Consider the following 25,024-nt stretch of genomic DNA (forward strand, 5'->3'; position numbering starts at 1 on the left):
CCTTGAAGAAGACTTTTAGTCTTTGATTGGAATTGCTGGAGTGAAACTACCCCGAGGACACCAGCATTCCCGTCTGACAACCTGGAGCTGATAATTGTATCTGTGAACAAACGCTCCTACGTTTCCACTGCGACACCCTTAAGATTCACTTTAAGTGCATCAAGTGCAACCATCCATAATCTAGAACAATGTTTCTTAACCATGGGGCCGTGGGACCACACACAGTACGTTATCAGTTGAGGATACAGATATTGCTATTATCCGTGAGATCCAATACAATTATGTCATCTTAATTTGCTAGTCACATAGCAATGTTTATATACTGCACTGCCCCACCCCTAAAAACGATTTGAAATATTAACATATATCACCTTCTTCATATCATGATATATCCCAAAGGTATTGTAATATATATGCTAACGTCCATATTGCCCAACCTTAATTCAAACTTACTTATTTGCTAATATGATGTACACAGAGCAAGGAACAACTAGCCGCTCTGTCTCCTTCCCGCTGAGGTCTCCTCGCACTGTGGGGTATTCAGGCACACTCGTAATTTTTAGTGTTAGGCGCTAATTGTTTTTTCACTTTTATTCACGTACCCCCTTATGGCAATTGACGTACGCTTGGTGGTATGCGTACCCCGCTTTGGGAACCACTTTACTTTGGAAACAGTGCAGTGGGTTAATTTGTGTGTCATATGTGTTGACTTGTGTTTGTTTAGCGTTATGGTCGAGGTGGTTGCCAGCTTGTGTGTTAAAAGTTTATATTAACTACTTTGGAAGCATCTGGTGGGACAAGGTCTGGTCAAGGTTGACACTTTTACATTATTTGAAAATAATTGTGTACTTCATTAACTTCACTTCATCCACTTGTATTGTTTGGTTACTGTACATACTTATGTGTCATTCACCACTAAACAGCCATGATGTCACTCAGTTTGTCTATGTATTGATCTGGAGCTCAACAGAATCCATTTTGAGATATGTAAAAAAAAAAAAGTCATTGGGAATTTAAAAAAAAAACTTTTATTTTCCTTACAGCAGTTAGCAATAGTTCAACTATAGCAAGCACAAAAATAAATACAAATTTTAAATAATTTCATTCAACAGAGTAGCGTTCCACGTTTTAATAGGGTGCATACAGCCATGGTTTCCTGTCTTGTCTCTTTGTCCTTTGGAAGTTATTAGCAGTTATCGGTTTTCGTTCTCGGTCATGATCAAATCGGAAAATAAACCTAATCCATATTTAATAAGAAGCAGACGAGAAGAGCAGAGAGGAAGCCAGGGTGGTGCGCTTGGAGAAGCAGTGAAGCGACAGTGTTAAACATGCAGGGGAGAGATGCGGTGACACATGAGGAAAATACCAAAAGCAAGGTGCATTCAGGTTCAAAATCAAAAAATCATTGCAACTACCATGGGGGGAAAAAATACATCTCTTATGTAAAAAGAAAACGTTGTGACAAATGGAAAGTCACAGTTTGTTGTGTTTTCTCCCTGATGGATGTAAAAGCACGAGGCAACAGAGGAGACAATGTCCTCTGTGAACCTTTTCTCCGTAAAGTCCAACTGTCCCATCAGAAAGCTCCTCCACAAAATCACTGATGTAGAATTTACAAATGCATTAGAACATCCAGCTAGAACCAAAGCACCCTCCCGCTGTCTTGTTGCTGGTCACAGGGAAATAGTTTACAGCTCAAAAAAATATATGTTCCCAAGCATACACACACACACACACACACACACAACTTCGCATCGACTATGACTTCAGTGCATTCATTTGTCTCTGTCAGGCTACCATCACTTTTATTTCCCTTTGTGGGTGCATTCTTTGTGCTCCCATGTGCTTTTGGCTGTCGTACGGAGGTCAGGCAGGGCCACATAGTCTTTTTGGAAGCGGGAATTGGGCGTTCGCTGCCGTTTCCTCTCCCCTTGCGTGGTGAAGAAGGCATCCTGGAAACGCATGCTGGACGCTGTAGACTGTCAGTGGGAGAATGGTTTTAAGTTGCTGGGCATGAGAAAAGTACAGTGCAATCTCTGACATGGAACACAAGTACACTTTCAATGTGTTTGCATTCTGTATTGTTCCCACAGGAAATAATGGGAATTCCACTGTGTATTTTTTTTTTTGCACTCTAACTGTAATACTTACAAGTCTGCGCTTCACCTTTTTCGGCAGGTCTTCGTCCAACGTATAGACATCGTCTCTTTTTGCTAGCACCTGAGAGCCATCCTCAAACTCCACCTGAAACATACACATACCCACGGTGGTCATGTACAGGTAAAAAAAAAAAAAAAAAAACCTCTGCCAAGGTGGAAAGATGGTGGTCTGCACATCAATATAATGGATGCTACTAGCAAAACTCTCATTTGTATAAAAGTCGAAATGATAAAACATGTATACATTGCGCTGAACTACACCATGAACATGTTTACTTGTGCCATCACTTCATAACACTAGTGCAGCTCTGACCGTTACTTCATTAATACTACATTACTGCAGCTTGCATGGCCATAATGTCATGACACTACATTACTGCAACATATGGATTTGGTAAAATATGTAACAAGAGAAAATAATTTTGTCTATGCGCATTTTTATTCGCATTTTAATTTAAATGTTAATGGGTTGTTGCTAAGGATATGTACCATCTATCCACAAATCTTCATTTAGTTTTTGCATTATTACAATAATCACCGCGAAACAGATGAAACGGTCTGTGTCACTGATGTTTGGGAAAAGTCCTTGAATGAACTCCTTTAAAACAACCTCAACTTATGTGAGCGAGTGCGTCACGGATGCATTAGTGCATAAGTAATGGTTGACGCCCGGCCGACTAAATAAAGCTTTAAGTGGAGGCTGCATGACTCTTAGCTTGGTGAATATTTCAGAGAGTTTGAATAATGCACGTGGTCACATCCTTCTCTCATTCGCGCATCTAGCTCTCTTCCCATCAGCTCTCACTCTGAACGGTGCTCATGGCCGCCACAACTTCAGCACTTCCCCTTCATATCGAGCCGGTGTCTTTTCTCTCCTGCAGCTATTCTCATATGGACATGAAAATTGTTGAGAGTCACGATGGTTCTGATGTCAAGGGAGTTCAATAACTTTGCCGCCGCCACCTCCTCGCTTCCACGCAGACACAACTTTGCATTCAGCTCACATTCGCAAAGAAGAGAGAAAACTGTTTCAGTGGGTCACCTGTGTCGGTATCATACCATACCTGGTACATGTAGGACACGTTGGATCCCAAGTATTTGGCACCGTAAAAAAGTCCATCAGGCCACTTCACTTGAACAGCTTCCCCAACTTCTGGAGGACCCGTGTTGACGCAATCTCTGCTCTATAAATATAAATAATAATAACAGTGAGTCTGTCAGTGTGCAGAGAATAAATGTTTTAAGTTAGTGGTCCCTCAACACTTTGCAGGTAAAAATTCTGTGGCTTCACTCGATCAAGTTTTTTTTAACAAATAATGTCAATATTTGGCAAGGTTTACATATCCTGGTCTTCGTGGTGTTCCACGAAGTAACACCCAAAGCCGCCTTTACACTCCTGTAGTTTTTTTGTTTACAATAAATTGCTGAACTCCAATGCAAATGTTACAGGAGAATGGTTTTAACGCTGCTTTTAACATAGCATGCTACCGAGCTCATAGTTATCCTCCAATTTGTTTATTGTAAACGTAAATGTTTTCAAACAAGGTGGGGAGGCAGAAAATATGGAGTCAAAAAATCTTTTTTTTCACCATGTCATGTCAAACATCCCATGGCTGGCTCTATTCAGTGTGAACGTAATCTAATGTAATGTCTCATCAATGCAACGTCCTTGACGCCTGGTGAACAGAGGACTACACATAACTTGGCTTTTCATATGTTTGATTAAAAACAGTCCACCACCAAAAACATGCATGTTAATTTAATTGGTGACTCCAAATTGCCCATATGTATGAATGTGAATGGTTGTTTGTCTATATGTGCCCTGTGATTGGCTGGCGAGCAGTCCAGGGTGTACCCCGCCTCTCGCCCCAAAGTCAGCTGGGATAGGCTCCAGCACACCGGTCGCGACTCTAATGAGGATAAGAGGCATACAATGTCTTATTGTCTCATTTTCTGATATTATATTGGGTAATACAAGTGTAATGGTGACTATAGGGGTGTTATTTTACCTCTAGAGGGCTCTAATAATGTTAAAAACGTGAACCTATATGTAACCAGAAATTTTCTGGCTTCCTCACTTTTTTTAAGCCTCCCATAGATTTCCTAGAAGGGGGAGGCGACCCTTCCATTGTGGCCCTAATTAAATACATCCTCACCACTATATCCTCGGGGTAGGTATCATTGGAGAAGGAGCCATCATCAAACATGACCTCATAGAACATCTGGGAGGTGATCTGCGTGACCTTGGAGCTGTAATAGCGCAGGTTCTTGTGCTTGGAGATGACCGTCTGGCCAAGTGAGATGGGTGCTTGAGACGCCCGCTGCTTCTAATGAAAGACAAAGAGCAGCAATTAGATGTGAATAAAAGGTGATTACACAATCTGGTTGAGCTAAATTCTTCTGCTACTCTACACCTTGTTGGTATTTGAAGGGTTATTTTGAGGTCTCAGTGTAATTTACAACTCAGGGCAAATAAATAACCAAAAACAGTAGTTGGTGTGTTTGAACTAGTGAGATAAATCAATAAAATTGACTTAAATCAGCGCATTAAAGAAAATTCCCTAACTCAAATTCAACTGTTAGAAGTGCTCCATATTGTCCTAAAGTATCTCACAAAAGTGAGTACACCCCTCACATTTCAGCAGCCATTTTAGTATATGTTTTGATGATACTATATGTCCATGCTGAATGAGCACAAGACAGCTGCAGGAAACACCACAGGCCTATAACTTACAGCCGAAGAGCTCCGTGACTGGTGTCTATGGCAGGTGATTGACACCACATATGGCCAATCATCAGGCTCCATGACAACCCCGGCAGCATGGCCACAGGTCACATGAAAAGAGGTGGGGCACCGGCCGCACGAGCACTGGATGCAAGCACCCGCCTGCCGCTTGCCTGCCCAGCGCTTACGACAATAGATGCACTTCTGTGAACACACACAGACCACAACAGTGACTGACGTGGAGCAGCTCACTCCACTACTTATTAACTTAAAATGTCACTATGCAATAGAATGAGGGTCATTGGGTCTGTCAAACAGAATTTGTCTAGTTCAGGTCCTGGCAGGCAAAAGTATTTGCTGTCGTTTCATAATAAAACAGTGTACACTCCTGATCACAATTTTAAGACCAGTTGAAAAATTGCAAGAATTTACATTTTGCATTGTTGGACCATATGGAGCTGCAGTGGTTAGTGTGCAGGCCACACAGAATGGAGACCCGGGTTCCATTCCCCCACTCGGGCATCATTTGTATGACTTGAACTGAAACGTATGCTGACCGAATCAATAATGTAACTCAATTGTGTTACAGAGAGCCCAAAATCGTAGCATTTTGTAGAGCTTTACATGAAGAAAACTGTTTAAAACACACGTAAATACAGATAAATTATGAGTGAAAAGGATAAATGAACATTTAAGGTTACTTTTATGCGATTCTTTTATGTGACTTCTCCTAAAAACACAATGTGTCAGCAAGACACCAAACAGACACAATTGTCCTACGTTGCCATGACTTATTTATTGAATTCAATAGTTTCCCGCCTCAATAAACCAAAATGAAGCCACAGAAAGTTCTAAATGCCAGCATTTTGACATGATTGAGTTCAAGAAATAACTCATAACAAAACAGGAAAATGGTGTCCATGTGGTGTCTTGCTGCCACATTGCCTCTTTGGGAACAGTCACAACATTTAAGGTAAAAGTAACCTTAAATGTAATCCCTTTCTTTTGTCATTAAAATGGTTTTAGAATTGTACTAATGACATCATAGACAGGCTACATTGCTGACTTCCAGTTGCGGTTTTGTTAGCAAGCTATGCTAGCAAGAAAGCATAAAAATACAATAAGAAGACAATTAAACTAATGCACTTGTGTTAATAATGTGTCAATGTGCACCATATTGTGTGCTCACCAGAAAATGTATGCATGTATTAAGCATAGCACATCCAACTTCTAATATATTTATTCTAAACTTATGACAGGGTTTGAAACAAAGTGTGGAAGAAGGACAAGGTAAGAAGCCAAAAAATGTACCACTTCTACACGGAATGGGAGAACTTTTTCCACTATGTCATGTCGGACGTTGCATCCAAGGCTGGTAATATAATGTCTCATCAATGTAACATTTCTGACACCTAGTCACCAGAATATTACATATGATTTGTATTTCAACATATTTTGACTACCACAAAATAGTATTTTGGAAGTCAAGCTGGCTCATAATAGTTCATTTTAAACTATTATGTTAAGCTTCAACAAAACAAACATGGAACAAACGTGATTAACAAGCACACTTGCAGTGACGGGATAGTACTATTTACATTAATTTGAGTTTACAAAGCAAAAAGCATCTTTTCATTCCTAGCTTAAAATTCACTGTTTTGGAGTCCTTTAGTTGCACCTAAACATCATCAACTGTGTGGTCTTTGGAAGCTTGCTCTGCATTTCCATGTGGGAGTGCACAAGAATGAGTTTAAGAAAAAAACAAATTAAAAGACAATAATGTGAGTCAGCCTGTGGTCATGCCTTGGATTTCTCACGTCATTTAAAACCACAGTGTACATAAACAAATGGAAGCGCAGTACAGATCCAAGCAGCAGTGTTGTCCACACACAAAACATCCTGTTCCAGTGCTATGATACTAGAAGGAAAGCCCTAAATGAGACCAATCAAATGACATCATCTGAGGTTTTGGCACTGCAGTGTTTATGTTGTGGACGGACATGTCCTGCACACAAACGCTACCACCATGCATCCATGCGCAAACACACTCGCACCTACTCCACAATTTGGCACAATAAACAGCCTATTGAGTCCAAACACATCATTGTGGCATTTCCGCTCTTGTCAAATCATTTGCTCTCCAACTAAGGGGGGAAAAATGATGACTTCCTTCCATTATAACCCCGATGGCTGCCTCTGCCAGGATGTTCCCCATCACAGCCCATTTCTTTCAGAGGCATCTACACTGTGTCTTTAGCTGCACTTTCACATCACTTGAAATATGATTTACTCATTAATTCATTTCTAGGGAATCCTTATAAAATATCCATGAGTTTTGACAGTAAAGAATTAAAGCCAGTCAATATAGACTCGAAAGAACTCAGCAGTAGCTTAACCTCAATGGGAATTAGATGGGTGGTAAATGTGTACACGATGCATCACGTCACGTTATTAAAAATCATAGAGCTACATGATGAGTGTAGACAAGTGTGCATGCAAAAGTACACAATGTTAGAATATTAAAAAGGGCAAGAATGCAGTACTTTAATAATTATTTGTTTTAAAATTTTAGAATATTTGAGCTACACAGGCAATATTTTCAGTTGCGTAATAATTGTAAAACATTGAGTCCTTAAAGGAAAACTGCACTGTTTGGGGAATTTTGCCTATTGTCCACAATCCTCATGTGAAACATTTCTGTGACTTCTAAAGAGAGAAAAACACTTAGCATGAGGGCGCTAACAATGCACATTATGGGACACACCTTTTAAAAGACCGTATGAAAAAGCACCAGCTTTACAGTACAAACAGTATTGTGTCTTTTTTACTTTTTGTAACGGTAGCCCAAAAGGTTATATAAATGCTTTATTCCAAATGCTCAGCGTTTTTCTTATTAATGCGGCCTCCTTAGCTTTGCACATGTATTTCTGAACTGAGAGACGTCCGCTGCCTGCGTGCCTGATGACTAACTTGGCCTACATTTCCTCAACTTTTCCCACACCTCTTCTATTATGGACGTCCGCGTGCTGACGTGCCGGCCAGACTGTCTTGTCTACCTATTGAGGCCAGCATGACAAGATTCTGACTGGCATGCAAACCAATCGTGTGTCTGCAAGAGGAGAGTGTTTTGTGTTAGTGTATGTGTAATTGTATCAGCTTAACATAATTGTTGGAAAAACAATGTGCATGAGACCACAAATAGTGTGAGAACATTAACATACTTTTTTTGTTTTAGCATCCTTATAGGAGCATAAGCCTCTTCTCGCAATGCTTGTGCCCTCTCTGGGGGTGCGTTCGGGTGCCTGTGTTGAGCCATGCGTTAAGAACATTCCCACCGTAAATTATGGATGCGTGCGCGCCTGTGTGAGTGTGTGTTGTGGTAAAAAGTCAATTATGAATGTAGCGGGCCGCTGCAGGGGCAACGGGTCCAGTGCTGGCCTCAAAGCACGTGGCTCATGGAGGATGTAGATAGAACAAAGGAAAGGTATAACATCCATAAACACACACACTATAAATAGACAGCTTCATAGTGATGCTTTGTAATGAGATATAGCATCTCTTTCATTGCCCGGGCAACATCATCGTGTGTGTTCAATAGTGATGGTGGATTATCGCCCTTATTATAGTTGTACAAGTGCTTCTTTTTGTGTTAATGTGTCACTTCCTGAGGTGTTAACATTACATTCTGTGCTTCTAGACACTCAAAGAAAGTTTATTTAAAGACATAATGTAATGTGATCACACTAAAATGTTTTACAGAGGCAAAGCAACAGGCTTAACAATACACAATACAAATACACAAATCTAACAGGACGTTGACCCTTGGACTGTTTTACCTTTCGCAGCTCTGGTAGCAGCGGGTTGCTCATTTTTGTCCCACGGATGAGCTCCATGTGGCATTCATGGGACAAAAGCCAACTTTTTTATAGTGTTACTTAATGTTGCCATCTTGTTATCATTATAATAGTTATGGCTTGTCTTCCAAACACTAGTTGTGTATCCAAGTTCAACATAAACACATAGTGTATTGATGCTATCATAGGGGTCTCCAACAGGTAGCTCGTATGCTAGCAGTAGTTGATGTTGAGTAGTTGATCAAAGATTGTACCCCTGAATAGTCAATGCTATGATATTTATTATTCATTTTATTGGGTGCTATTGTAACATCTAGCTAACAAACATCCCATCATGTCAGCGCATGTCCAAAGAGGCTGCTGTTGCTTATTTCAGGCTTCCGATTGGCTAAATAGCACTTGATAGCCTGCAAATGCATTATGTATTTATCGATTATTAAAATGTTAACCCCTAGTGCTTAAGTTTATTTGCTTTATGTTGTATGCAATAATAGTTATTTGTGACACTATAATGCAAGCGGAAATGAGCAGACAACATTCATCTTGGTTTATCGACTTGAGCTAGGAACTTTCCTTTGTGTTGAGCAATCACGGTGCCTAAAGCACAGTGCTAACTATGGTGCTAACATGTCAGGTCTGCTGAGACACACTCGGGCTCTCTCATTAACCAAACACACGCATGCATGCACACACACACACTCACACAGCCACACATTTGCACATGGGCAACTTCACACACAAAACTCCTCTTGCACCCACCAGTGGTTAATTATCTCGCTTTGATTGCGGGCATGTTCATCGCACGTCGTTAATTGGAGCTATGGACACTCCATTAATTAGACGGGAGCCTGTCCTTAAGGAACTGAGGAATCGTGGCACTGGATGCGGGTATGCGAGTAAGAGCTGCTTACCAGTTTGTAGCGCTGCATGGGGATCATACTGGTGTCAATGGGACCCCGTTTGGCTTTGTTGTTGAACCTCGCCTCCGGCAGTGCTACTGCACACATGATGTGAGCCCACCTAAACACACACACATATACACTGGTGTGATTAAGACACTCAAATATTTGTCCATGCTCTAGGGATCACAGATGACTTTGCTGAGCTAATCACAGAACAAAATGATTTCTACTCACTTGTCATTTTGGGTTTTCTTCAGTGCCCCACCTCTGAGGTTACACAAACAGCATTCCTGAGAAAATATTGAGAGAGAGAGTAAAAGAAGATTTTAATGAGGCGGCTTTCATGTGTGTCTCTGGGTTTGGTTCATAGGAAAATTATTTTACACTGATGGAGTCATTTTCAAAAGGCTTAAAAGGTTGCCGTTTTCATTCAGTGCCTATCAAAAAGGAGCCCACGCTGTGATTTACGGCTTATTTAGTCAGGTAGTACACAATATAAACAACTAGCAACATTTTTGGGACAGGAACAGAGACCAATATTACGACTCACAAAGACGTAAGTGTAAACAAGCGGGAAATTTTATATTATATTATACAGTATTATATTGCTTACCGCTGTGGAGATGCCCTCTGCACAGCGATCACAGGACCACTGATCACTGGCGTCATCCGCAGCAACGCCATAGCAACCTAAAATGACGTCGGAATTGTTACAATTACAAAATAGTTGCTGAGCCAAAACTGCAGATCGGGATTTGCATTGTGTGGTGTATGGCAAGGTTCTAGCAATTAATTTCAATTATTTACAATATTACACTGCCTTCCGTAAATGTAATCATAAAGTATAAATAATTGCTAAATAATAAAGTTACTATTAAGTTTTAAAGGTGTACCAAGCCTGTATATAAAACCTGTGTAATATTTTATGACTCAAATTTGCTCTGCACAGCTCTTCAAAGTACTTCTACTACTAGGAAGGTTCCCAACAATGTGTGCCCTTAGAGCTCATCGAGGCATTATGGATCAATGACCTCTTGAGGACAGCTACTGTAGAGTTTTATTGTTTTTGTGGACTTATTATGCATTTCCATTTGTCTTATCTATAAATGTTGTTACAATGTTGCATTCTTATGTTAAACAATGCCAAAGTTTCAAATAATGGCGTTTGCACGTTTGGAAGTCGGCCCTAAAATAAGTTTGGGATGGCTTTGAAAGCTCGGTTTCAGAGTTTTTTTTTAATCTACCACCATGTTTTGTGACATAAATGCGATCTGAACGTCCTTATATGTGCTAATACAGTATTTCTATCTCCATCACGTTCAGCCTGAAAAGTTTCTTCCATATCAGAATATTTTACCACCAATGATTTGTAAATTACACTCCTTGCTAAAGAAGGAGTCATGGAGCATTAAAAATAGCAGCCTTGACTGGAAATTTATACAAAAATGCCAAGAACAAAAGCTGGGAATAACTGAGCCTCAATATGTCCTTGCTGTTTGCCTGATGTGTTTGCAATCTACATATCAAAGCGCTCTTTGCGTGACAAACCCCAAATGCCCCCCAAACTCATTGCTGCCACAGTATGCTGGGACAATATGCTTCCATTCATGCAGCCAGTCCTTTGTAACCCATATGGCATGGCTGACTGACACAGCGAAAACATAAACAGTATGAAAGCAGACACTTTGTGTGAATGTTGTTTTCTTTTGTTTTGATCAATGTCCTTGGTTAGACATAGCAGAACAAATGTGTCATGAAAATGGTGGTCTCTGAAAAGAAAAACAATATTTGGGATTTTAAAGTCAGGCAAACGTGAGCCCATTCAAAGCAATCTGCAGGGTAAATTTTAACTAACAGAGACATACAAGCTATGGGAGTTTTTGTTTTTAATTTGCAACAAACACAACTTTGTGTATGAGTGCTTGTCTCTGCTCTTTTCCGCTGTTATCCATCACCAAACCAAACGTCCAATCCCACCTGCCTTTCCTTCCCAGAGTTCAAATAACAGCCATGAGGGAGAAAGCAGCGTCAATATGTGCTTACAACCAAACTTGTGGTATTGTCATCAGTGTCAGATGACACAGACTGCAATCCTACTCTGCAACCATGCACACATAGAGCAATTAAACATGTGTAGAATACATACAGTGTGGAGCGGTGAGGTGCACACCTACACACTGCATAAATAACACTTACAACACTCTCCGGAATAAAACATGAAGTGAGATCAACCCTAGTGGCATAGCAAGGATTGAAAGCGACTTAAGGATAAGCTATGTCATTTTTGAAGCAGGGGATTCTGGGCCGAGGACGAACATTTAGGATCTTAAAAGTGCGTGTGCGCATGTGTGTGTCTGCGTGCGTTCACCAAATAAGGGCTTAAGATTTTTTTTCTAATGTGTGGATTTGGGGAAGAATTGGATGGGAGTTTAAGTGTGTGAATGAGGGATTTGAATGTACTGTGCCTTGTGTCTGTGTTTTGACACTGGTTATAGAAAGACTCTGTAGGTCTCAGTGAAGGCTTCTGGAACAGACTTGGGAGCTTTTGGGCAGGAGGTATGAGAGGCATGCACAGAGGATGCATCCTCGTCCTGTTGACGAGGGCAATAATAAACTTTAAATCCACAGAAAAAGGGGGGTGGAACTTTGAGAAGAAAGGATTCTGAGCTTAAACCCACTGACCCTCTAAGAAGCGAGCATGAGATGTGTCCCACTGGAGTCAGTGGCAAACAAAAGTCTTGAAATTATTAACAGTATTTTCTACACCACTTCTTACTGAATTTAAACAATGTTATGTAGACTTGGAAGATACATACTTGCATGTACTTGAAGGCAGCATCCCTGGCAGTAGAGCAGAGGTGAGGTGCCGTCTTCCTGTAGCAGAGGGTTGGTGGGAGTTGGGGGGCAGTTTTGCTCACGGAAAGAAAAGCAGATCTCTGGTATGAGAGGCTTGCTTTTCCTTGGACCCAGGTAACAATGTGCAGGGCCTTTGTTAGGGGACGAGGACTCTGATGTGTCCTCCGCTGTATTGGGCCTGCTGTCCTCTGCTTTGTCTTCCCCCTTGATGGGGAAATTAACATGTGATTTTCAGCTTTTCAACAGAAGGGAGTACTGAATAAAATAATGATTCCACTCCATCATTGCAATAAAATGCTATTTTAGCAGGTGGCAAATAATAGTAATGGTTATTCAATGATAACTACAAGATCTAAAGAATGTGACAATCATCACAGAAGAAAAATATGATTCTGGAAATCAAAGAACATATTTAAAATCGGTATGATTCCTCTTAGAAAGCCAACTTGGGTAGTGAAGCCTCACTGTGTAGCGAGCCCATGTTGAGTTTAAATGAAATACTTTGGAAAGATTGGGCGGGCCGTATTCAAACACTTGGCGGGCCGGATGTGGCCCCCGGGCCGTAGTTTGCCCACCCCTGATCTATTCTATTAATGACTAGCCTCCAAATAAAAAGAAACAACCACGATACTGGTAAATAACCACAATATGAGAATTATATAATTCTAATACTGTCATACAATAAATAGTATGCCTTATTTGTATGTACTACAATACATATGATATGCTAGTATATCTTCTGTATTTTCCATTTAAAATTTCCATTTATAAGATTATTAAAAATCTATTCGTACAAATAAAGGCCTCCTCCATGATAAATGCCTTGTCACTACAAAGACGCCCATGCCATTATTTAAGCACAAATTGCATACGTTATAGCAATTCAGGAACTGGCAGGAACCAAATATTAGATTTATGAAATTTATGAAATGAAAATATTTGAGTAACCATGCAGTACTGTGTTATGACTTATTCAATTATGTGTATTAGATACCTATTGATGTAATTTTTTTAATGTCCATGCATGCTTCAGTGCCCACTCAAGGTTATATACAACTTCCTGTGTCAAATAAATCCTCAATGTAAGGGGCTTTAGGGCTAAAACTATTAAGTCAGACACAAAGTGGTGTGTATGTGTATCGATTTCTCTATTATCAACTAAGTGACTAAAGGTCAGAGGCTCAGCTATATTTAAGATGTGTTACTGCATGGTGGCCATCTTGCAATCAATTCAGCGCTACACATACAAAGCAGCACCTCCAGCTCACCTGATAGTAGGGCATGAAGAGTGTGCATACAGCACAGTGTGGCTGCACGGTGGCAGCATGAGCGTTGTACTCCTTCTCATCTGTGAAGCAACTCTTTCTGTTCTGCCATAAGTAGATCAGCGGCTTCGCCCACGCCTCTATCTCTGGCTCCTCCCCTTCGTCCGCGAGGCTTGCTTCAGGGGGCTCTAGGTGTGGGCATATTAACATCAATCACATTCAAGCACGTGGTGCATATTTATTCAGTTTTTTAACATGTGAGTTAGTATAAAAAACAACTTGCTGCTAAATTGCATCAAATCTATCACAGGAGATGGCAAATCTTGTCAGCGCAATGACTTAGATTTACAGAAAAAGACAAAATAACATCAAATTATTGTCACTGTCGTCATAAAACAAGCTTCTCAGTTACTGTAATTCCATTGTAAAGAGTGAAGATGTTGGCTGAGTGATTGAACCTTCAACACTAATGTGGAGATGAAGGATGTAAGTGAAGGATGAAATTGCGTGTACATATGAGCCTCCACAGTTGATCATTTAAGGCCCTACGGCTTGTAAACCATAAAAACAAATGGAGTATCTATCACTACGGTATTTTATTATAATGGCCAGAGAAGTAAATCTTTTTTGCTTAATGTGCACATTGATGTCAGAAGAATCATTTGGGGGGGAACATAAAATGTGAAAAATGAGCAGAGGTGAGCAGTGAAATGGTTCAGCGGTTGTAAAAAGCAACACAAAAGCTACCTGACATTGCTTTGGTTTCTTCTTCTGTGTATTTAGACAAAGTCACTTCTGTTTAATTCACAACTGATGTAATTTTCCTCATAGTTTCACTATGTAAACAGAGAAAATGGTATGTGCCATCATGTTGTTGATGTTGACTAATGATTCCTGGTCATCAGAGCCAACTTGTCTTCCGGTTCACGGCTATCCATAAAAGAAAGGTAAATGATCATGGCTTCTGGCTTGGTGCCACCCGCTATGCAACACAAACCATACTGAATGAGAATAGCACTTGGTTTGCACGTCACTGTTAGTCTCTCGTAAAGGCTAAACCTCACTCAATGAACTGTGTTTGAGTCTGTTTGTGTGTGTGTGTACTGACCATCATCACTGGCAGCCTGATGTTTGACCGCAGTGGGTACAGCCCTGGCAGTGGGTTTCCTGAGTGGGAGACGCCAGCTCTTAGTGGTCCTCTTTACAGACAGTGCAGGGTACTGACATGAATAGGAAGGTGGGTGAGTGCAAATGCATAATTTGTATAGGAGGACTGAAAGACAACTCTTTGATAGAACACTTACAGGACACACCTCCCCTGGTTCCAAGACTGAGTAATCACACTCAAAGCTACTTGGATCACTTTCCTCCTCATCAGACGAGTCACTGCTGCTTCCTCCATTGGCACTACTTGGGTTGTCGCGCCCCTCAATGTCAGACTCCCCTTCCTCCATATCAGACACCCCATCTTGTTCTTCTTCCATGAGCAGAGGTGAAACACCACCACCGCCCACTTCACTGCTTGGAAATTTTTCACCAAACTCCATATCCTCAGCAGCACCGACTGAAGCTAGTGAAGTGGGCTCTAGCTGAGCCCAGGTAAGAGGTCCACCATCCTCCTTTTGGCTTTCATGAAGGTCTTCATCTGCGTCATCCAAATGTGTTACCTCTTTGCACTGGGACTCGGCCCACAAAGTGTAATGTATGGGGTCATGGGTGAAGACGGAAGGTTGATCTGAAGAGACGCTTTGGGTGAGAACAGCAGGATTCTGTGAGTTGAAGTTATTCCAAATGCTGCTGTGGTCATCTTTGAGTTGTGTGTGTGGGCTAGGTGGCGTACAGTAAGGAGGACAGTGGGGTTGCTGTAATTCAGAGTGATTGTGCTGTGGGGACATATCAGTCAAAAGAGGGTCAACACTGTTTTGGACTAGCTTGTGATCATTTGGCGCTACCTCTGTTAAAATGGAATGCTGTTCTATTTGGGGTTCTACGTTCTCATGAGAGGTGCCAATGTCTCTAAAATTCATCATCACTGTGTGCTTTTTTGCATCAACTTCTGACATGAACTGACTTTCATGGACAACAGCAGATGTTTTGTGAGTGTCACTGTTAGATAGATTACTTTCTAACCTTGAAACCGCTGTGCTTTCTAATCTGCCTGCACAATCCGAATGCCAGTTATTGGCATGTTCTTTACAATGCCGTGAATCACTCTCTTCCTGCTGGGCTTCATGGGAGGATGGACGGCTTGCTGATGTCTCCCGCTGCAGCACAGGTGCAAAGCGGTGGGCGCACGTGCTTGATTTTGTGGCATCAGTTAGCCCATCCTCAGCTGGTGTGAGGGAGGGCATCTCTTGGGTCAATACTGGCGGTAGAGGGCTGATGCCAAATGTATCTGCTGGCTCTGGGGTGAGGTGGGGCATTTCCACTGCACTCCTTTGTAGCAATGGAGGACAAACATCCTCCTCAGTGTTTTTTAACAGATGGTCCTGTACTAAAGAGGAGGAAAAGACGCATGACGTAGAGGTGTCTACCTCTACTAGTTTCGGCTCTGGTGCTTCCGCTGTAGTGCCTTGCGGATGGATATGTTTTTGGTGAAAAGTGTGTGATTTTTCTGACGCTATGTCAATGCTGCTGTTAGTGTTTGGTTCTGGGCTACTTAAGGGGTTTGAAATCTGAACATCAGACTCAAGAGGACACAAGCACATTCCTGTTTCAGTGGAGGTACTGGAGGAGGTGAGTTCAGCGTTCGCCTTGGGAGGGTCCCTAGTAGAACGGTCCTGAGAAATTAAGAGGTCTTGAGGTTCAGGAGGGCAACACGGCGACTTGTTAATTCCTTTGTGAATTTGAGTTGGCTCTGACCGATCTCCAAGTCTTTCAGGAGACCTATTCTCTGAATGAGAGAGGTGTCGAGTATCACTCTCTGTGTCAGTCTCGGCCTTCAAGTCCTGTTTTGCTGAGGAAGCAGGACTGGACTGAGCTTTTTTGGGATCCGTAGTAGAAAAGCCCAAACTGTTGCTCTCTACTCTGTTTACCTTGACGACACACATCTGCCTACAGCGACCTGTGGATGAATAACAGGTTGAATATCAAACTTTTAAACATATTTTGGTATAAATAAATGGCGTTTTACCAGGAAGCTGAAAAGAGTTTTGACAGTGTTTCGTCTTCCTTCCTCCACTTTTCTCATCCTCCTCCTCTGACCTTTCGGACAGACAGGCTGTTTCCCCGACAGACCGTCGCAGTTTGGACCCAGGTGGACCACAAAGGCCTTTCCTCTTGCTGCTGCACAAAGAACTGTCATCCAGGGCAACAGGCTCCCCCGTAGTTCTGAGACGCTTTGAACGCATTCGAAAGTGGCAGCTGCTGAATGAGAAATGAAAACAATAAAACATGACAATTCAACGCAGACACCGTCGTTTCTACATTTAAATGAATATAATTGTCCACTGCAATCCAAGAAAATAACACAACTAGTAGAATAGAAGAACAATACCTTTTATTGGAGGATTTTGTCCTGCAGCGCCTCTGCAACCAACTCTGCAACTCAGGTGTTGTACTGGGAGTGGCTCGTGTGTGGTCAATGGCTGTTGAATCTTTGCCCAGCATCCAGCTGGCATAGCGGTCTGGTTGAAAACGCTTTACAAATGGCTCCATGGATATTTTGACCATATCTTTACTGCAAGTACACTACAATAGGAAAAAAAACAGGGAATTTGACAATTATGTTAAACTAGCATATTTGTTTCAATAAATATTCATTTAAATAAAATGACAGTTGCATAAACACACCATACTCCCAAGAGTCACCAAGTGCTCTGTGCATTATGCATATTATAAGAGGAAATAATCATTTTTAAACATGAAGCATAAAAAGTTCAAAACAGTACCTGTCTGGCGTTTTTGCCATAGTCGATCCAGCGTACAGTTGCAAAGTTTGTCGACTCAGCGCAGTTGAAACCATGATTGAAGCCAGCGTGGTATCCATAAGGGAAGGTGACCATGAACTCTCCAGCCTCCTGCGTAATCTGAAAGTTTGAGAAAGAGAGGGATATAAGAAAAACACAGATCGGTGTCTTTTTAATGACAAATGAAAGAAGAGAAATGCATGATGGGGGAAAAAAAGACACTGCATGAATTCTTTCAAAATATGTGTGGGATGGAAATCCGTTTTCTTAAACTTCATACATAATACAAATTGACACAATAATACAAATAAATAAATAATACAAATTCAATGTCAAGACGAGGAGCACAGAGTACATTGTTTCGACAAAGGAGGTAAAGCCCACCTTATCAAAAGGAATGCCATACTTCTTCAGCACAGAGGGCGAGATTAGAGTCATCTTGTGACGGAGAAAAGCCTCACATCCTTTGAAGCTATTAGGAAAGAAACCTGATAAAACACATGAAACAATTAAAAGTAGAATTCCCTAAAAGACTGTTTTACCACTTAAATTTTTTATTAAACAATTGGGTTACATTAAAGTAGTAGTAATAGCATTCCAATTACCGGTAGTGTTTTTCTTTTATGTACATATTAAAACTGTTCTTCAATGTTTACTTCGCCGACTTGATTTATATAGACCATACATTTGAAATGACAGTTTACCAGTAGCTAAGCGTTCCAGTCTTTTCCCATGCTCCGGGGGAATGGCATACCTGTTAGGCAAAAGAGAGACATTAAGGCACTGTTAAATCACTTTAGAAGGAAGAGCTAGTATTATATCTTGCGTGTGGCTCAAGCAGCTAACCCAAGACTGCCATCTAGTGGAAAGTTAATGAAAACATGCGGGAACAATTAGCCTGGTTGCTGTTTAGGGTTCCCTGAATGCATAACGTTACCCCCCTTTTAGATGTGTGGGATATCCATCATTATATCCCTTGTAAGCTTAACAGAACAGTGAGTGACAAGGGGAGAAGCTGAGGTGACCTCAGGAAAGGAATCATAGGTAGGTGGTGTAAAGGATTCTGCACTGGTGAGAGCATATTTCTTTAAGCTGCTTCCATCCAGGGATGATGCACTGTATCTCCCTCTGTGTGTGTGTGTGTGTGTGTGTGTATCACTGTCTGGCTGTGACACTGATCCCTGCAGGGTTGGAGAGCCTACCCTGCTCTAATGAGAAGAACTTCCTCCCAGGCACAGACAGAGAAATGGAGCAAACAATGCTGACAAAGACTTTTTTTTCCCCTCCACCACCTACAATCCTGTTCTTTGACTTGATCATTTTAAACTTTGCTTCTTTAAACCCTGCTTCTCCTATTAATCATACACCTATGCATTCTTTTCTCTCTGAACTTACATCAAAAATGTAATAAGGCACTGACTTGTTGTTACACTATTTGTAATTATGATACTAATACAACTTTAGGCACACCTGCAAAATCTAATAAAATTGTTTCAAAATGTATTGTCGTGCATTAATTGTATAAAACAATGAGTCGGGAAAAGCTACTACCCATACAGTATTTGCAAAGACTGAAGGGATACCATAGATGCTCCAACTAACGCCTCTATTCAATTGACCACCAATTCACCTATAGTTACTAGGTGCTGGGTCAAAAAAAAGCACCTAACCTCCAGTATCTGTATTTAGCGCCCGTCTGTACGCAACCACCTGATGTACCCCCCCCATAGCTATTTTACATTTGAAGCATCTTGAGTTGTCAGCATCCTGCAGCTTTATCTACCTCTGCAGGTGCTTCGAAATGCTGGCTGCACTACTCAGCTGTTTGTTGTGAAACTCATGCATCTTACAATGAAGTGATTAGCAGTATTATTGCTGACTGGCCTAACAGAGTCATACATACAGTGTGTGGAGTGATAAGTTACGCTCACTACAGTTAGGAGGGACAACTTCACTTAAAAGAAGGAAGTGAATTTAGGCATCGTAAAACGCTCAGTGTCAAAGTGGCGGTACTGTATCAACCCATTGGCTGCATGCCCGGTCCAACCTCCTAAAACACAGCAACTGTCAACAAGCATAAAGATGGTATTCTTGAACATATGAAAGGATCTTCTACTTTGAAAAAGATGATAACTAAGCAGTGTCATGGGTCTCATTATAACTTCTTCCTCCCGGTAAGCGCTGTTCTGTGTACTGTGACGTGTTTTAAGCTATAAATTCTGACTTAAAATAAAACTCAGTTTACAAAGTGGTAGGAACAAGTCATTCAAAGACTGAGGAACACCTTAATAACATATTTTCTTTATAAACTTTAAAAACTAATCACCTGCTTGTAATTAGCACTCCATCTTCTTTGCAGTTCAGGTAATTACGCATTTAAGGTCAATTAAAATATCGACGTGGCTGCCCGGCGGACGAGTGGTTAGCGCGCAGGCATCACAGCCAGGAGACCAGAGTTCAATTCCACCCTCGGCTATCTCTGTGTGGAGTTTGCATGTTCTCCTACGGTTTCCTCCCACATTCCAAAAACATGCTAGGTTAATTGGTGACTACAAATTGTCCATAGGTATGAATGTGACTGTGAATGGTTGTTTGCTTATATGTGCCCTGTGATTGGCTGGCGACCAGTCCAGGGTGTACCCCGCCTCTCACCCGAAGACAGCTAGGATATTCTCCAGCACCCCTCGCGACCCTTGTGAGGATAAGCGGTAGAAAATGAAGGAAAATTGATGAATAAAATATCGACTTGGACTGATTAATAAACCACAATGCCACCCCATAAACAATGTAATTTCCTTTTCCTTGTTCCACTGGTCTTACAAAAACAAATGTTATACAACAGCAGCCATCTGATCAATAGTTATCGTGTTTTATTAGTTTAATCTAAACTACAATTGCTGGTCTCTTTATTTTGACTAAAAGCTTTCTTTGAATGCAGTGACTTTAGTGTATTTACGTCCATTGTGTACGCAGAATTGTAATGCAAGTCCAATAACTGCCTTGACTGGTCAATAATGAAAACAAGCACTGTGGCTCGCCCTGGGCTAAGTCAGTATGTGTGAAGATTTAAGTGGGGAATAAGTTGTTGTGAAGGTTGGAATTATATTCACCTTTTAGGAAAAGGTTTGTTGGTAAAATATATTTGTGGTATTTTTACAAAGAGGCATATAAAAAAAGTGTTTGATTTTCCATCCACTGCACATAAACAGCCATACTTACCAGGATTTGGGCTCGCCAAAGTGAAGGTAGTTGATGCTGTAGAGGTCCATATCCTCTGTGTGCCAGGAGAAGGTGGTTTTCCACATGCCAAAGTACAGATATGGAGTGTTGACGCCTTGAATAGACACACCACAGTCCTCTTCAATTACGTCCAAGATAGAGTTCAGGTGGCCAATGTTCCATTCCTCCACATCCTACATGATCAAAACACAGTGAGACTGGCATTGGAAATTGAACATACAAAAGGTATTGTTATAAATATATTGCCTCCTACAACGGAGCCTAATGCTGTTTAGGTTGTAAAATTGGCAATAAAAAAAATAAAATACTTGGGAACGATGTGCTCCTTAAAATTGTATGAAACATCAGAGTTCGAACTGTTGCATTAAGCAAGACGCAAAGCACGCTTTGGCAAGGAGCAACAAAGATGCAGCATTTTAAAGTGGACAAGGCAACACATGAGAAGGAATTGCACCAAGAAAAAAAAGCCCAACGATTATTAAAAAGAAGTCTACCTCATCGTAGAGGCTGCCGCCAACATCAGCACCATATATAGGTGAAACAAAAGTGAGGTTCTTCCAGTATTTACGCTCCAGATCTTCATAGTTTAGGTAGCGAGGTGTGCAGTACCTGTGGAGTTAAAAGAACACAGCTTTGTGAACCTGGACCATGGATAGTTACCGACTCATGATGTCAGTGTTTTCCAACTTCTCCTCGCAAACAAACACCCCTGGTGTAAAGGAAGAAATGCCTGTTGCTACAATTATATACAGGGCATGTAATTTAAATTGCCATATACTGTATATGGTATTGTTGAATGAAAAGGATGCACCGCCAAAATGTATGATTATTGGAAAGGGACAATATTTTTCTTTGTCTTCATAAATGAAAAGTTTGTGAAATGTACATTCACCAATCAAAAATGTCTTGAAAATGTAGAATTATTAACATTATTAGCGCTTATTGAGATAAAGTATGAAGTACTGTATAATAATGTACGCATACAATTGTTTCTACTGTACTGTACTCACATGTCACTGTTAGCCAGTCGCCTGAACTCCTGCACACTGAGTGGCTTCTTTTGAATATTGTACTGAGTGAAGAGCCCGGACTGCCCGGCCACCATCTGCTGGATGGGAGCGTCGATCATCAAGTCATCGATGTCATCATAGGTACGGCGAGGTTTCCAGCCTTTTGGAGGAATCACCTGAAAGACAGAAGAGAGGAATAAGGTACTGTTGGTTCCAGGAAAAGTACAGAAGCAGACAAAGTAGGGCTTTCCTACCTTAGCCAGACCTGCACGATGTGCACCCTGAGATTCCATATAAACTAGGTATTTGTTGAAGTCCTTGAACTCCTCCATGGTCGGCCTGAAGGTCATGATCTTGCAGGTGGGGTTTGCAGGGGTGGACACCTCTGCTTCCGCCATCCTGTCGCCTCATCAGATGGAGCCTGGAAAACATGAATGATAAAAATGAAAGAACACCTTAATATGCTTATATAGGCATGACTGAAACCCTCAAGCAGCACGTTGTCCTGAGGCAAAAGAAAAAGAAAAGTTTATTTTTCTATTCAAGAATTAAATGTTGTGTTATTCAATCAAGAGACTTGTGTTTACTTTATGTCATTTATTGTCAAACTTGTTGTGCTGCTCAATTTCGTCCAGGTCATTCTCTGTCTCTTTCTGGTGAATACCACACTACCACCATAAAACATTCATTCATTTTCGACCAGTTATCCTCACGAGGGTCGCAGGCGTACTGGAGCCTATCCCAGCTGTCTTCGGGCAAGAAGCAGAGTACACCCTGGACTGGTCACCAGCTAATCACAGGACACAAATAGACAAAACCATTCACACTTACATTCATACCTAAGGACAATTTGGAGTCACCAATTAACCTAGCATGTTTTTGGAATGTGGGAGGAAAACGGAGTACCCAGAGAAAACTCACACATGCACAGAGAGAACATGCTAACTCCACACAGAGATGGCCCAGGGTGGAAGTGAACTCGGGTCTCCTAGCTGTGTGGCCTGCATGCTAACCACTTGTCCGCTGTGCCGCCACTAAATAAATATGTATTAAATATGTATTTTGGCCAAACCTTTCATAAAAGAAAGAATCAAAAGGCAAGATGAATGTTTGGAGAGAAGCATGTTTACTTCTCATTTAATTGGGTCTGATTGGAAACATTATGCTCCGCAACAGGAGTTGGGCATCTTATACAGCAACATGCCAGAGTGAATGCAAATGTTCATCATAATGAAGGACAATGTCCCCCTGTCACACAATGTCCCCTGTCACACAGCATAACAGGTGAAGCAGTTCCTAGAAAATGAAAACTCTGGATAATGAAAGTGCCAGCCCAGAGTGCCCAATAGAAAGCCAATAGAAAATCTCTGAAAAATATTTGGTGACAAAGCTATTGAAATGCTTAATTTAGGCCAAAAATACTTAACATTAAACATGTAATTCATATTAAACAACATGAAGTATGCACATATCTTAACTAACAGACCATATTCAAAAAATAGCACGATTTCTTAATTAACATATTGTTTAAAAACCGTGATAGTGAAACCCCAAAATTCAATCCATACAGTGATGAGGAACAACTGTATTGATATATTATTTAATTTGTGTGTATCAAGTTAAAAATATATATATATACACATACTGTGTGCACACACGTGTATATCTGTATATATAATCATTAGCTTTGTGAATAAGCGAGCTTTCATAGCTTGTACTTCACGTGTTGACCACCAGGTGGAGGTAGAGATGCCCATAAAATAAATTTGATGCCACACGATCCTTTCACGATGCCAAGGAGGACTCTTCTAGATTTGTCTCATGGGCCCATCCCACTCCCAAATCTGACTTGACTTCCCGAACAAACAAAGAAACACAATGCCCACATTGCAACCTGTGTGATTTTAAACCGTATGCGGATTCGTGTCGCGCCGTAATGGCGTGAGACGTGATTATGTAACACACCTACAAGCTAATCCAAGATGTTATTTGAGCAAGAACAACTGATTTTTATACTTTTGGTTTAGATCACTCGCCATTGTACAGTTCATTACTTTAAAAAAACAATTAACTCGCGTTAGTCGACACGCCTCTCATGAATATAGAAGACAAATTGTAGATAAGACATTAATGGCTTCTGTCACAAAACTTGGCTTTTAACATTGCATGAACGTGAGCGACACGGCTCATCATTGTTGTCTAGCTGACTAGCGTACGTTTTGTTGTGATGCTAAGTAATGGCCGAGCAAATAGCTCTGCTCGCTAGCTCATTACATAGACGTTGGCTTCGCTTTAAATATGCGTTTACTGAAGATTACTCAACAGTGTTGCGGTGGCTGTTAAAGACGATCTCTTTAAAAAAAACACAGCTAACTACTTAGCTAGCCACTCATGTTGCTAACTTCTGAATACACACTGGATTTAAATGTCCCATGCAAGGTGGCTACACAAACAGGCCCACAACAACCACTATCGGTGTGGTTAAGTGCATTGCAAGTGATTTCGTTTTAAATCACCGGTGTATAAATACTTGCGCAGTCCAGTCGTGAATAAATAAACACAATGCAATTTGCCCACTGGCATTAGCCAACTTATCTAGCTTGCAATGCTAGGTATTAGCTGTTGATGGAAGCGCAGGGAAATGTACAAGCCTGTGGAACTGTCTGCCTGAAAAGACCATGCAGAATAATTACAAGTGTGGAATATTTTGAGTTTCGAAAACAAACGATGCATTACCTTGATTTAGAAAGAATGAGTCGTGTTGTTGTTATCCCTTTCCTTCCTTGTCCGGGCCAGCTGATTCACATAACTGCTGCTGGTACTGGTGCTGCTCGTCCACGATGTCCCGTGTTACGTCGACGTGACTACAGAGAAACGCAGACCCCTCTCGGGAGCGCGCATAAAGACGAATCTGGAATTAAATGGTTTGGATTTCTTCAACACAATCAAATTATTCAATTGATCTCTTTTTAAAGCCTCGCATTAGATAGTAGTCAGTAGTTAAAGTTTAGGTTTTTCATGCACAACCTTAATATAACATTACATGTGATGTAAACATCTTTACATTGTAAATATAATTAGTTTTACCCTTGTTCCTCTCACCAA

At 41.0% G+C, this 25,024-nt stretch overlaps 1 protein-coding gene across 4 annotated transcripts; it reads right to left on the bottom strand.

Moving 5' to 3' along the window:
- Positions 1–1,012: 1,012 nt before the first annotated feature.
- kdm4c (lysine (K)-specific demethylase 4C) lies at positions 1,013–24,802 on the bottom strand. 4 transcript variants are annotated; one of them, XM_058085649.1, is made up of 22 exons: positions 24,656–24,802; positions 22,174–22,340; positions 21,920–22,095; positions 21,404–21,518; positions 20,889–21,082; positions 18,374–18,423; positions 18,054–18,157; positions 17,652–17,789; positions 17,258–17,451; positions 16,895–17,124; positions 15,066–16,825; positions 14,870–14,981; positions 13,765–13,949; positions 12,457–12,700; positions 10,254–10,330; positions 9,875–9,930; positions 9,650–9,758; positions 4,894–5,088; positions 4,316–4,486; positions 3,224–3,343; positions 2,152–2,244; positions 1,013–1,979 (listed from the first exon to the last, which is right to left on the bottom strand). In XM_058085649.1, exons 2-22 carry the CDS (start codon positions 22,315–22,317, stop codon positions 1,806–1,808), a joined length of 4,641 nt encoding a protein of 1,546 aa, XP_057941632.1. In that variant the 5' UTR covers positions 22,318–22,340; positions 24,656–24,802; the 3' UTR covers positions 1,013–1,805. The 4 variants fall into 4 exon arrangements, with proteins under 4 accessions (XP_057941632.1, XP_057941641.1, XP_057941627.1 ...); XM_058085658.1 differs by having other exon boundaries at positions 14,870–14,960; positions 16,895–17,127; XM_058085644.1 differs by having other exon boundaries at positions 16,895–17,127.
- Between the last annotated feature and the right edge of the window lie 222 nt (positions 24,803–25,024).

Source organism: Doryrhamphus excisus, chromosome 1 (assembly GCF_030265055.1).
Source record: "Doryrhamphus excisus isolate RoL2022-K1 chromosome 1, RoL_Dexc_1.0, whole genome shotgun sequence".
Classification (NCBI taxonomy): domain Eukaryota; kingdom Metazoa; phylum Chordata; class Actinopteri; order Syngnathiformes; family Syngnathidae; genus Doryrhamphus; species Doryrhamphus excisus.

Excerpts from the sequence above, each read along its gene's own strand:
- kdm4c (XM_058085644.1), bottom strand. The coding sequence starts at position 22,317 with ATGGCGGAAGCAGAGGTGTCCACCCCTGCAAACCCCACCTGCAAGATC. Across the intron at positions 18,424-20,888 it reads TTTGGCGAGCCCAAATCCTG|GTATGCCATTCCCCCGGAGC; the intron begins GTAAGTATGGCT and ends TTTGCCTAACAG. Across the intron at positions 4,487-4,893 it reads AGTCACGGAGCTCTTCGGCT|AAGCAGCGGGCGTCTCAAGC; the intron begins GTAAGTTATAGG and ends GTCTTTCATTAG.